The following is a 14,561-nucleotide window of genomic DNA, read 5'->3' on the forward strand; positions in this document are numbered from 1 at the left end:
TGTCTTCATGGGCACAACTACAGGTATATGCTGGTGTTACACAGTGCGTTGTGGCCCACCGACTCTATGAGATTGTCACTTGCTAGGTATTTGGCATAGATAAAATCCTTCTGAAGCAACGTTATTTTCTTAAAACATTTACCATGTGCCTAAAATTTAGGAGGTTGTGACAGGTCAGTTGAATTCCCTTTTGTACATGAGGCAGAAATTGACCCCAGATGCTTGTTTACAGTTTTGTTCGCTGTTAAAATATCTGCACAAGCATGACCAGTAACAGCTCTTGTTCCAGTTGTATATTCTGGTATCCTGCTTCGCTGCCTCAGAGCATGACAGGTAATTCATTCAATGGTTTCTCATCAACAATTGGAATGAGCCACACCGGATAAGAAACAACGACATTATCTTAAAGTAAAGTGGAGGGCCCCTTACCTAGAAGACTCAGTAATCTTTAAAGAAAACCATTTAAACATCTTTCATGGAAGTCTATTGTTCAAAAAACCCCAAAGCTATTGACATAGCATGTGGAATCAATTTGACAATCACTAATGTAATGGAATTATGGTGATCTTATACACAAACAGTGATTTACCAAAATAAGATTTACCTAGGGGACTTTAAAATCAAGTTATTTTGGTACCAAAAAAAGTCTTTCATTTAATTCCCCTTTGCCCCTATGATTCAGATGATCTTTCACTCTACAGTTACGGACTTGGCCAGATTTCTTGGAAAATCAACCTGCAGAGAGGGAGGAGAAAGAACATGCTTGTGAGTATTTACACACTTTCTTTGTGTATAACTTTGTCATGTGTGGAACGTTTGTTCTGCGTTTAAAATTGAAAACGATTGAACATATTTTCTTGTTGATTTAGGACTATCTGTGCAAAAAAAGTCCATAAACCTCAATTGTTAACAACTCCACTGTCAGGAACTAAGGAGTTAGTCCCTTTAGTCTATGTTGTTACAGTGCTCAAATGATAAAAGGTCACTGTGATAAAAGGTAGAGGCCAGTGTCTGTATTAAGATCAAATACCTAACACAAACAGACTCCATTTTTCACATATTCTTCTGTGGATTGTTACCTTCCTTTCATATTCCTACCAGCCCTCCGGAAACTGTACGCTCATACCGGAAAACAGACACATGTCCAAACTCAAACTGCACAAGACTCAGCCAAGTGTACTAGACTGCCTTCAGGTTTTGTTCACGACAAGCTTCTGTAATTGCCAGGTTTACCATTTAACCTGGTCATTCCAGTAGCTCAAGCAATTATACAGACAACCCCTGCAGGCTTCCGACATCCCCCAAAGCATCTTTTCCAGATCTGTAGATAGCAAACACGAGTGCAGAAGGGAAGGAGTACTGTACTTACATCGTATCCTCTGAGAACTGCAAGATGGAAAGCCAGAAGCTGAAGGGGGATAACGCTCAGGATCCCCTGCAGACAGTCCACTGAATGGGGAACTTTGATTGTTCTCTTATTGTTCTTAATTGTCTCGATGTCTTCCTTATCACAAATCACGACAGGTCGCCCCTGCAACAAAGGGAAATGTTGAAGAAAAACAGGTCTGGAAGGTTCTTTTCCACTTCTGTTCAGAGCACCAGTGGCAAGAACTTTTTACTTAATTTAGAACAAAACAGCTTAACACCCCATGGGCATCCCTGTAGCATATTTTAAGGGATAGACAAACCACACTTGGCTTCTGCAAAACTGCTCTTGAGATGCCCAGAATATCTACTGAATTCATGTTTTAGGCAGTAACACTAAAGCAAATAGTTTGCACGCCCTGTAAACTGTTTTTATATTAAACCCAAACATTTCTGATGCACTTTGCAGGTACTTACCTGCCGCGCAATGACCTGCTGGAGAGCGTTCTGGCACTTGGCATACGTATGGTCTCTCATGATGATCATGATGACGGGCATGAGTTTGTCCACCAGCGCGAGAGGGCCGTGCTTCAGCTCACCTGCCAATATCCCTTCAGAGTGCATGTAGGTAATTTCTTTGATTTTCTAGATGGGGAAAAAAATCATTTGTAGAGATTTGGGCAAACTTGTAATTTTTCTTAACCACCTCCACTTTATTTGTAACTTTGTAATAACACGTTCTGGCTCTCCTCAGATCCAATAAGTTGACAAGCCAGCCTGAAAACCTAGATCAAAGTTGTGCATCTGGGCTGAGCTGCTTGCAGGCCATCAACACTTACAGTTCTAACACCAAACCTACCACAGGCCTTATGATTTACCATCAGCCAACATATCTATCATCACAGTCTTGAACTGGGCAGGCAAACGCAAAGAGGATGTGTTTGCACGTCAGTGGGTGACAGCACTTACAACACCAGGAATCTCCTCAAACGTAAAAACTGCAATATATGGTTCTAGAAAATACATGCTCAGTTTTGGATGCTGAGCGTTCATGGAAATGCCACACCAACAGTTCAAAGAACTGATTTAATTAGGGTGCCCAGACTGTCACAGTAAAGCATTCCCAGTGTGAATGTGGAAAACACATCCTTTCAACCCACTATAACGTGTGACTTGGGTATCTTTAAGTGGCAGTCTCAGCAGTGTTAGGGTGAGTTTTAGCTATTTGAGCCAGTATGTCAGCCACCACACCATAGCTGTTAGCTGCTTTTAAAACAACTTGTAGCCATGCGTCGTTTCCTGTGCAGAAATCTGAAGCCCATAGCTAAGTGTGTTTGAACCAGCTTTAAATAAAGAAATCTCTTACCAAAGCTCCCTCAAGACATGTAGCGTAATGGTAGCCACGTCCCATGATGAGAACAGACTTCTGATGGTATAGCTCTGTGGCTAGCTTCTGGATCTCATCATCCATACTCAGCACTTCTTTAATTAAGTCTAGAAGGAAAGAGAATTCAGGTTGTGTGTGCTTATATGCTTGTGCCTCTCAAACTATACATACTGTTTATACTTCATATACACAGATAGCAGTAACTTGCATAAAAATTGGACTCAGTGTTTTAGTAGTCCAATTTAGTGGTCTGAAGACGTTCGAGAGAACGTGGTTGCAAAAGTTATTGCCAATAGCCACGTTGCATATATCTGATCCCCTTGGTCTTTCAAAGCAAAGTTCATCTGTGCTATTGAGTTTCGCTTGGTGAGATGCAATAAATGCAGCAGTTTCCTACCTGGCAGTCCCTTTAGACCACGCATGATTTCCTTGCGCCTTTCCTGCATAGAAATTCTGTCGTCACACATCATCAGAGCAAACATCACCAGAGAGACAAACTGGCTGGTATAGGCCTAATAAGGGGGGAGGAGGGGGGGGAAGAGAGAGAAAACACATCATTACAACAGTAACCAAACAGCTGTCACCTACTACATAAAATCCTTAGACTAGTTATTGACTTTATTCTTAACATGATACTGAATGGCAGCTTTCATTCCAATTAAGTAGCAAAGATGAACATGAAATTCACAGGGCAAATCTCATTTGAGCAAATCTCAAATGGAGGCATACGATGGCATGATCTCCTTATACTCCAAGAGATTAAGATACAACAAGCAAAATGGAGTATTTCTAAGATTCCATGGCGACTATTAAATCCTGTTTTGTGACCATACCTGTGTCCTTCTTTACTGCAAGTAAATGCTGAAAACACTGAAGACATGCAGATCTGTTAACTGGAGCTGTACAGTGGAAGCCCACCACTAACATCTGGCCATCACAAGTCAGCTAGCTGAAATTTTTCTGGACCACATTCAAGGAACACAAAGGCAGCCGAAAATGTAAGTGATTTCCCACTCCCCTTCTTTAAGAACAGAGTCTGAACTCTTCACCTTGGTAAGGTTCCATATTGTCTAAAAGACCATAGTGACTGCTATCACTGACTTTGCAGAAGAACAACTGCACAGGCACGTGAAATTAGTGCTCAAGTCAGGGCAATTCTATTCACAAAAACATCTGAGGCACAGTATCAAGCAGCTATTGCAAAGTCTAGCCTCTGAAGTCCTTACAAGACAAACGTTATTAAATGGTCTGTGGTGCCAGCCTGGGATTGAAGTTGCTTAGAAATAAGATTAAGGTTCATAGTATTTCTGTCCCTCCCTAAACAACGATCAAACAAACTTTCATGTTGTCATATTGGAGGAGATTTATATAGCTCTGAAGGAATCTAGAAAAGCTTCAGTTATGCTGGCTAGCAGAGTTTGATATGGAACGCGATCTACTTTGTTTTGGTGCAGTTGACGGTTATGGAAGTAGAGAGCACTAAGCCGTTGCGCTAACAGTGCTTGGGTTGTTTATATTATGTTCTCAGAATGAAGTTCTGGGCAACCTTAGGGCAGAATCTTTTCAAGTTTGTATTTCATATATGCACAACTTTGGTAACTCCCCACATCACCAGAGAGAAAATGCCATTTTCAGTTATCTCCAAACTGTAATGTTGGCTACGTGAAAACAACCCAGGGACAAACAACTCGTTCAAGAGTTTCTTGTAAGAGACTCATGAATTTTCCATGATCAAATTCCCCAGTGAACTATTAAACTCAAATGTGGTTTTTGGCTGAATTTATGTAACAGATTGACATCATCTCGCCTCTAAATATAACTAAATCAAAGCAGATTTCACCATGCAGAAGCACTTCATCAAAATGAAATGCAGCAAAGCAAGTCATTTTATACTGTATCACATGTAGCCAGATGCATCAGCCACAGAGTAATTCTGTTAGGTGGGCATAAATACTGGTTTTCTGTAAAAGACCATTCCCCCACTTGCTGAAAGTATAGTTTTAATATCACACTTTCTTTAGTAAAGCAGTGCCATTAAGGGCAGTTATATGTGGTCAAAGTTTCCATAATCTTGTCTTTTCATTTCTTTTTTTATCTTTAGACCTTAGTTTCAGCTGAGTCTGCCCCTCAAGACAAATGATGGCAAAGAGGAGAGAATTCTTGTCTCTTGGGGAGTTCTTTCCTCCGAGACCCCTTTGCTTTCAATGTTTAATATTGCTTCCTTCATAATATTTTGTTTACAAAAAAAAGAAAAAAAAAAGCCCTTTGCACAATACAAGAAAAAGAAAATGAAGAGTGTTGCTGGGCACATGGTCATTAACTACACAACTGTCAATAGCAACTGGTAAAAAGGGAGCATTTAACAGAGGACCCATGATATAGCCAACACCTTCAGGAGAAATTTCAGTAACAATAATCATCATCAGTGAGGTCTATAAATTTATGACTTACCTTGGTACTGGCAACCCCAATCTCTGGTCCTGCATTGATATGGACCCCACAATCTGTCTCTCGTGATATAGAGCTGCCAACTGTGTTAGTTATTCCTACGGTTAAGGCTCCTCTCTCTTTGCAGTACCGAAGACCCATCAAAGTATCTGCTGTCTCACCTGAAAAAACAGGTATTGACAATGCTGCAGTTCAGTATCGGTTACTGCAGATGTAGAATTGCAGCGATTTCCCAAACAGAATCTCAAGAGGTTTGTATTTGCCTGCAAGTCAAAGGAGTTAGTAGTTATTCCATCCCCGGCACACTGTGGTTTAACCCTAGAACAAAGACTGTGAAATCCAGAAAACACAAAACCTAACAACAGTATTTGGTGTGAGGCAAAGTCAGTATTCTGCTATGGTTTAAAAAAGGCAGTTCAAGTGTGTCTTCTTTAACACAAACAACTTACTTTCTTCTCCTGGTTAATAAAAATTCACCTGGGGCAGAGCAGGGTGGGGGGAAAACATGTATTGGGGATATCTGGACATAACCCAGCTGAAGCATACAGTGGATGCAATGGCATTAAGTTACAGCTAGCCTTTGGAGTCCACCCACCACCTTACTGCCACTGAAACTCATGGAATTGTTTGGCTGATGGTGCTTACCAACAACACAAGAGCTTGCAAAATCTGTTATCAAAGATGTTATGTCTAAAACTAATGATCCCTGTTCAAAGTTGTTTGCTCTACGCAAACACAAGCTGGCTTAGATCAAGACTTCACTTAATGTTAAAAAACACTAGATATAAAGGAAGCAGAAAAAGTTGGTTTAAATGAATATGGCGGCAGGGAGGAAACCTTGCACTGAAGATCCCAGCAGTGCTGCTTGCCAGCTGAGCTGCAGAGATGGGACTAGAAATAGAAGCTACTGTGTATTCCATCTAGTGTTACCAGTTTGCTTTTGTCCTAAAAGGACATACCTCTTTTGAGTACTCCTGCACATGTAAGGTGACAAGAGAGAACAAAAACTCCCAAGGTTAGTTTGGTACACCTCTCCTGCAGTACACCAATGCATAAAAACTGCTCTGCATACTGCACTGCTTAAGGCAAGTTGTGTAGGGTGGGAATCTAAGGCTGGAAAAACAGATTTATGGGTGGGGGGAACTGGGGTTATTTGAGCTCAGTATTTACTTGGTTTTGTATTGCCTGATAACCAAGCTCAGGTTCCAGGGAAATCTTTGTTAGCTTGCCACATCCAACACTTCAGGGGAAAGATGCATCCCCTAGTGTCCTCAGTCATGTTCCCTGTTAGATTGGGGCAGGAAAGTTTCTAAGGGGAAGAAGCAGCATCTGCATGTGTATTCAGAAAACCCAGGGAAAACTTGAACATGAGCCCCCTACAAAGAGAGGATATTCTGAATTACTTGATACTGAGAAGAAAAAATTGCTACCAAAAGAGTATTTTAACCTATGGAGAAAAAGTAACGAGTAGTTTTGGTATCAAAGCTGAAGATAAGTACAAAAACCTACAGAGGTAAATGCAACTAAGAGGAAAAAAGATACTGTAGTTTCACACTGCAGTTGTCCTTGAAAATATTTTGAATGCGATATACATCACTGCTTTTTTTTTTTTTATCCCTAAGTGTGTCTTTTATCTGGTATTCCATTCCCAAGTTGTTATATTTTTTGATACTTGTGTGTAGTAGTTTCAATTCTTTTATAGACTCAATCTACCGTAGAGCTCAGTATTTGGTAGTGCTTTAACTACAGACCTAAAACTATTCAAAAGAAACTATCGAGTTGCCTGTACCCAGAGCTCAGTAACTTTTTTTAGTCTGTTGATTGATGGAATATTTCCTCACAGAGAAAGGAAACAAAACTACTGTTACCATATGTAAGACTCAGCTGAACAAAATCCTGCCCCAGCACGCAGATGGACAGGAGGAGAGCCACTCTATTTTTTCCCCATTTCTAGTATGTGTATGCCAATTTCTTCTCTCACGCGTACCACATGCAATCCTACAGGCAGGCACAAGAATTTGGCCCTGCTGCCTTTTCCCTCCCAAGCTAACATTTACAGGAAAGAAGGGAGTGAGTGGGTGGTAAAGCGAGACCATACCTGACTGGCTGAGGAAAAAGCAAACATCATCTCTGAAGACAGGGGTGTTTCTGTCCAAGAAGTCACTGGCTAGTTCAACCATAACCGGTAATTCAGTCAGTTCTTCCAGAACCTGACGGGTCTGGTAACAGGAGATGTCAGAAAGTTAACATGTTACATCGTGTTTAAAAACCCCAGTGTTTGGAGTACGAAAAAAACCTTCCAATTGCCATACACTGGAAAATATTACTATCAAAATACCATTTGAAAATTACTGCTAGATTATATTTTAATTACTCAGTATACCCATTCTCAAGTCACACAACTACCCCCGTGAAAAGCAACCCTGCTTTTGGCACCACAAAAAGCCTGAGGCCAACTCCTCCCTCACACACAGACTGTTCTTAAATAAGTCTTACTTATTACATAATACTACGTAGATATTATATAATACAGGGTGTCCTCCTATCGTACCATAACTTGTATTACTGAAGAACTCAGAAAACACCACCTGCATCCAGGCCAAGCCAGAAACTTGTTTTGGCTAGTCGATGGATTACTGTTAACATTATCTTACAGAGCTGGCCAAGATGAACACAAATTTTCTTTTCTGGTCCTTGTAAATCAGTGAACATAGCTGTGTTTTGCAGCATTTCTGAGAGAAGCTAAAGGATTCCTCTGTGAAGTTGTGGAGTACTTTTAATTGCAACATTATGGGCTGCCAAGCTACAATCTAGAAAGGCTTCATCTACAGCCATCGTGTTTTAACCGACGATTACGTCAGGCCTTGACGAAACAAAAATCACATGCTGGCTGTACACACAGACAGTACTTCCGTAAGGAACCAAGTGAAACCTCTTCACTGTACTGGGCAAGCACAGAGATATCTCTAAGCAGGTGCCATCGCTGTCGGCGTACATAGCAAAGGAGGAAATCCTGTCTGGCTCACAGCAGTCCCTACCTTGCTGCAGCATTTGCATTCTGCTCTTGCGTTGTCTCTTCCCCTGCCAACTGTCCTTTATGACAGAGCAGGTTTTGTTTTTTAAAGCATTCCGTAGCAATGACAGTCACAGGCAACATTTTCCTAAGTAATCAAGTTCTTCGGCTTTTATTTCCTACTGCTGTTGCTGGTGAATTGAAAGTCTGGTGTACGCAGCTGTCAGAAGGGTCTTCATTCATCAGTGTGCACTTGCTCAGTCTTAACCTTAAATCAATCCTTAACCTGCTTGACACATGCAGTACTGTGCCCACTGTTCAGTTCAAGCTACAGTTCACAAACAGACCAAGACTGACCACTTACTGCAACTCCAGCATGGTAACTTGTCCCACAAGCAATAAGGATTAAACGACGACACCTCTGAATCTCCTTAATGTGATCCTTCAACCCACCAAGATTTACTGTAAGCAAGATTCAGAGAAAAAAATTAGGCTGGCCAGGTAGCAGAAATTCTCAAGACTACTGGTGCTAGCACACATCGTGTTACAGTCTCCATCAACCACTTTGCAAAAAAAAAAAAAAAAAAAAAAAAAAAAAAAAAATCACAAAAAGTAATCTTGCCACCAGCGCATGTAATTCTGGAAGCACTCCCTGTGAGACACACACATCATCTTACACCAGCATGTTTTAATCTCCCATGTCATCACCTGCTTCCTCCTCTATAACTACTCTGAGTAACTACTAGATACTGAGCTGTCAAAAATAAAGGAGGCTTAATCTCAGTTACCAGTGTAGTCATCAAAGTTGACCCTTCCTCTCATCGTATTAACGACAGATTCTGGCTGCTCAAAAATTTCCTTCTGCATAAATGAGCTGAAGTTACCTACAAAAGAAAGGAAGAAACAAAAAAAAATGAGAACACTTTAAATTACCTCCTGGTAATTTACATTTTCCCTATGTATATAGGGAAAAGCTTGGACCAGAGTCACTAACAGGCCAGTTACCAGTCAGAAATTATTATTTTTCTGCCAAAGCATCAGCTCATCATGAGAGCTCGATTCAAGTTACTAAAACATGTCAAGGAAGGGTCAGATCTGGAATGGCAAGCCTGCTAGGGATCAATCTTGGGCAAAACAGATGCCCCCAAGCAGGAGGCAAAATCCTCAGCCCCACAGTTCTCCTCATTATGGTGTTAGCAGCTAGAGGGAAAGTCCCATTAGATAGATGTAAGGACTTTTTTCACCATGAGGGTAGTAAAGCACTGAAACAGGTGCTCAGACAGGCTGTGGATTTCTGGCCTTGGAGATACTCCAAACTCAACTAAACAAGGCCCGTTAACACTCTGATCTACTCGGCCCTGCTCTTAACATGGGGATTGGACTAGATGATCTCCAGAGGTCTTTTTCAACCTGACTTATTCTGTGAGTCCGAGGAGGACCCGTGCATCTACACAGGTGACATTCAGAAGATTTTACCCTTCATAATTTGCTGAAGCTCCATCTGCAGAGTTTGGACAGCACGTCCGGGGTGATCGCCTGCTGTGCGTTTAATCCGGTGGATGGAAAGACGGCCATCAACCACAGCTGCTACATCATCATCTTCAAGGAAAATCACTCTGTTGGTATGCTCAATGACAGCACTATAAAAGAATACACCATTTGCCATAAGACGTTATTCTTCAGAGGAAGATGAGGGCAACAGCCCTATTTATAATCCGACATACAGCTTTTGATTCAAGAAAGTTACTCATTTCAATGGAATTTCTTTTAAAATAAGAGGAGCACTGTAAAGTACATTTCCACACTGCCAATATAACTGGATTTTTTCCACCTACCTCATTATTAATTTCAGTGCCTGCTTTAAGAAGAAACTATGAATTCCTCAAAGCTGCATGTGCAGCAATGTGATCTAACCGTTAGGAGCTAGAGAGTGGAAGTCAGGAAGACAGTAATTTGCCCTAGCACACAGGGTGCTCAACTACAGGTGCAGATTCCTTTCTTGGTTTTTCCAGTGATAAGCCACTGCCCCTCCCTGCATCTCATTTTCCCCATCTGTAAAACTGGGGACAGCCTGGCCACCTGTTAAAGTGCTCTGAGATCTGTTTAGAAGCACTCCAAGATTTAGGTACTATTGAATACCTTCCCTGCCTGCAGTTTACTTGGGGAACGTCAGTATCGAAATTACCAGTGGGGTTTAAAATCTTTGGCCAGGTTTTAGTCTGTACTCTCTCTTAGTTGAACAAGGCAAGCTGTACTGAAATACATCAGCTCCCTATTTTAGTAGCTTTTGTTCTGACCTTGGGCAAGTCACTGAAAAGCTCTCTAAAATCAGAACACATTGGGGTGTCCTAAGACTCTCCAAAATGCTCTGACGAGAAGAGCTGCAGAAGTCAACCACAGCAGTTTTTTTATGTTTCTGGAACAAGCATTCATTTCCCTAATACAGAGAAAACCAATAGCTCTGGTAAGGCTGCTGTCAAGTTGGTCTTTCCTCCCTCCACTGGGATTAAAGTAAGCCACCTTTGATGATAACGGAATTGCACGTGTGCAGAGATCCCTGGAGAATCAACACAATCCTCCTGATAATTAGCATCTATCCTGTTAAATTTAGGTCAGTACTCTCTCAGGTTTCCTACCACTCACCTCAGAAATCTTATCAACAGATGGGCTTGAAGAAGGATAACACCGCTATTCCAAAGCGAGTGTTCATTTCTTTAACAGGAACTCTCACCTAATCCACCTCCCTCTCTTTCAGAGCTGCATACGGTAACTAGTTAATGTTTGTAAAATAATGGCCACATAGACATAATTTACTTTATTCATAAAGAAACCACAGCCTCCCCACCTCTTGTTCAAGGCCTCAGCTTTAAACAGGATATTTTTATATACACTAGAAGATACTGAAAAACATTACCTAGCGTCAGAAGCAAAGTAGTACTCCACAGCTTTCTCCTCAACGGGGAAAAGGCAGGTGGTACTGTCAACACGAGACAGGTTGCAACTTCCCTTCTTGTCTTTACCTGGAAGACACAAGGATTAGGTACCGCACATACTGACAAATCTGGAACGCAGCTGCAATGTCAGTCCCCACCAGAAGTCCCAAGGCAAGTACCAACATGAAGCACTATTTTCATCACTGAGGGTGGTCACAGTAAATTGAGCGGCGACAATGGAAGAGGGCAGCATACTAGCACCCGTATTTTTGTGCCCTGTCTCAGTTTGCTTGCAAGGTTTTTACGTGCTTTCAAATTAAGTCCGCAAGCGTAATGTAGCGCAGTTTTAAGTTTAGAGGAAAATACCAGTAAAAATTCAAATGAAAATTTATCTGTGGCTCCACTAGGAGAAGCGAATTCAAGCTGCTTTATGAGCAGTCACATTTACCCACATTTTCCCAGTTGAATCTGCCCTGTTTACCATTTGAAGTTTCTCCCATGCTCCTGTTTCACTAACTTTCCTGAGGCTTGGAGATATCAAGCAGGATTGCTCTTTGTCAGTTATTATCAGCACTGGGGAAATTCTTTCAGAGCTGCCACCTGTGCAACCACACTGTTCCACTGAGCACCAGCAGATGTAACTCAAACCTATTTTTGTCTGGCTGAGCTCATGTGTTCAGGCACAGGTCAGGAAATCCATGATTAAGTACTCGGCGTTGTTCCTGAGCTATCAAATACAACCACCTCATTCTAATCCAAAAATTGTACAGCTGGTAAACTGCTGCAAGTCTTACGCTATTGCCAGGGAAGTATCTAGGTGTACTGAAGGACATAGAACTAAGAGTCAACTTCTGAAAAACTTGTACTAAGCCTTTAAAAAAGCTCAGTGTTTCACCAGGGATCCTTTCGGAGGCACTCTGGCAATTCCCAATACTCTCTAATCCTCCGCCTCCTCTTTAACTGCAGAAAATACTTCTCAGTCGCGAAGCACATCAGGAATGCAGATGAGGACCAAAACACCTACTGCTCAGCACTGACCTCGAACAAAATGATTTACCAGTCATTGTGCACAGTATGGTAAGGGGTGGGGGAGGATTTATCAGCTTATCTAGTAAAATGTGATTATTGCTGAAGAATAACAACATTGAAGTTACTCTTAAATATTTATTCCATAAGCTCTAATGTTGTTTCACCTATTGGTGATTGGATACCGATCTGATTCAGTGATGTAAGTAGAGCTCATGATGTTTAGATTTATACGTCTGCAGATGAAAACATAAAGAAAAAATACTGCTTTCATGTTGATAATAAGAAGGTTCCACTCAGCCAACAATTTAGAGCTCTCTGCTTCAGTTAAGTCAGTAAATGAGGAAAACAACTCCTTTGTTGTTGAGACAGGACAGACTGATTTGTTGTTCAGAAAGGACAGAGCAAAGGTGTTAGCGGCCGTTCTCCAACAGAAACACCCATACTTGATCAAAACATGCAAATTTTGTTTCTCAAAATAGAACACTTCTCTGCATTGACTTTATTATGTTGCATTGCTTTCCTGTGGTACAGATTCTACACTGAGCTTATAACCAGAACGTGGTCTTATTGTGCACATACACTTGCACTGTACATCTGTCTCACCAAGGAGTGGTTGGAAAGTTACTGTGAGTATTATCGGCCAACGATGGCTGTTACGTTATCTACGGATTTGCCCATAGATTGTCCGTTTATGTATGAAAAACCTGGATTGTTGCTCTACAGCACCTACCTCCCATTAACTAGAATTTAGAAGCAACACAGAAGTAATCTTTTAATCTCTTGCCTTCTAAATCAAAGAATGGAGACACCACAGAGAATTAACACAGGTACAGTAAAATGGGGGGGGGTGTCAATTTTTCAGAAAAGCCCTAGTGCCTCTGACAGCTGAGGGACTTTGGTTCTTAAAGGTTAACCTTTAAGGAATTAAGGTTAACCTGACTTCAAAATTTTACTCTAAACACTTTACAATGACTTGAGAGAAACTTTTGGTCAAAAAAAGCAAAACCTCACCTAATGTTTGGATTCAGGTAAACCAGCTCCTGACAGAGAACAGACATAGTTCACCTTTCGACAAACAGGTTTGTTTCTCCTCCAGCAGCACCAATTTCACCCACTGAGCTGTCAGCGCCCGAAGCCACTGTCTGCTGAAGGTGGAATCACATTTATTTAGAGTAGCTAAGAATCAGATCCTTTCCTCTTAGAGAAAAGTGCTCTCCGGCTTCAGATGTGAACTTAGTTCATCACATGTGATGGGTTAGCCTTCAAAAAAATTAAGTACTTAATGTGAATTAAAAATGGTTTACCCTGATAAATGAGCAAAGGGAACTAAGTTCCAGCCTCAGGGTCAACCTTACTGCTTCTACCAGAAGCTGCAATTCAGATTCACACTATGATCAGGAGGGAGAATGTAGCTCTTTGACAATCTGAACTCCAGAAGGAATTTTGGAGAATGCTTTCATTAGGATTATTAGCAACCTCCTAACAGGGTTTCACTCTTGTTTTGTTTTGGCTTTTTTTACAGTAATTTACTGTTTCCTTCTGTAATCAGAGCTGCAGGGAGCACTCTGGACAACCTGCACTAAGTCATCAATTTTGCAGATACACTGAGCATTATGTCAGAATATTTGAAATGGGATGGGTGCACTGATGGGTGGATTTTTCTGTGTGTTGCTCATAGTGTTTCTACCAAGAAGGAATTCTGATTATCCCACTTGTTTCACTACACTACACAGAAAGCAATAACCACATATTAAAGAGACAATGCATATGTCTTATTCATGATTCATTTCCTAAGGAACTGGATGATTTGTCTGAAATTTCAAGTATTAGATTTTCACTGGTAGGCACCTTCCTCCATTTTTATGGATATTCCATCAAAAGAATGATCCATAGATTGTACAGCTGAAAGTGTAATTGGGAAAAAAAAACAACAAACAAACTTCAGATAATCGGGGGGGGAAGCATTACATACATACATTCAGGATTACTGCTAATTACCCAACATCAACCAAGAGTAAACACAGATGAAGCTTACCGGGACTGGTTCTTCATGTTACATTGCAGCAAGCTATCGTTAGCAACACCGTTAGGAAGTAGTATGACATACTGTGACAGTAAGTCCTTTTGATCACTGCAGTGCTTAGAGAACTAGTCCAGTGCCCAGTAACTGAACGGGTTCAGACTCCTCTGACAATGCTAAATTATGGGATAATTCTTAGCCACTTTTCATTTTCAAGGGTGCAACTATGTGTCTACAGTAGTAAAACACAGGTGTGAGAGAAAGATGGACAGACAACATAAATATAGATTGCCACACAAAGGCTAACAGCATTCTGCTTTTGAAAAATTATGTTGAGTGGGTGGGGGAAAGGTTTGTGATAGTGAA

At 41.1% G+C, this 14,561-nt stretch overlaps 1 protein-coding gene across 1 annotated transcript in view; it reads right to left on the reverse strand.

Annotated features, from left to right (window-relative positions):
• Nucleotides 1-442: 442 nt before the first annotated feature.
• GFPT1 (glutamine--fructose-6-phosphate transaminase 1) overlaps nucleotides 443-14,561 on the reverse strand; it is a 35,494-nt gene continuing 21,375 nt past the window's right edge. Inside the window, exons 10-21 of the mRNA XM_010563032.1 lie at nucleotides 14,024-14,077; nucleotides 11,128-11,233; nucleotides 9,690-9,853; nucleotides 9,002-9,097; nucleotides 8,578-8,675; nucleotides 7,299-7,419; nucleotides 5,204-5,361; nucleotides 3,150-3,264; nucleotides 2,732-2,859; nucleotides 1,843-2,010; nucleotides 1,370-1,531; nucleotides 443-735 (exon numbers count right to left, since the gene is read on the reverse strand). Of these exons, the coding sequence (XP_010561334.1) occupies nucleotides 691-735; nucleotides 1,370-1,531; nucleotides 1,843-2,010; nucleotides 2,732-2,859; nucleotides 3,150-3,264; nucleotides 5,204-5,361; nucleotides 7,299-7,419; nucleotides 8,578-8,675; nucleotides 9,002-9,097; nucleotides 9,690-9,853; nucleotides 11,128-11,233; nucleotides 14,024-14,077 (1,415 nt within the window). The 3' untranslated portion in view covers nucleotides 443-690. The remainder of the gene's footprint in view (nucleotides 736-1,369; nucleotides 1,532-1,842; nucleotides 2,011-2,731; nucleotides 2,860-3,149; nucleotides 3,265-5,203; nucleotides 5,362-7,298; nucleotides 7,420-8,577; nucleotides 8,676-9,001; nucleotides 9,098-9,689; nucleotides 9,854-11,127; nucleotides 11,234-14,023; nucleotides 14,078-14,561) is intronic.

This window comes from Haliaeetus leucocephalus, unplaced genomic scaffold (assembly GCF_000737465.1).
Source record: "Haliaeetus leucocephalus isolate CR32 unplaced genomic scaffold, Haliaeetus_leucocephalus-4.0 Scaffold162, whole genome shotgun sequence".
Taxonomy (NCBI): Eukaryota; Metazoa; Chordata; class Aves; order Accipitriformes; family Accipitridae; genus Haliaeetus; species Haliaeetus leucocephalus.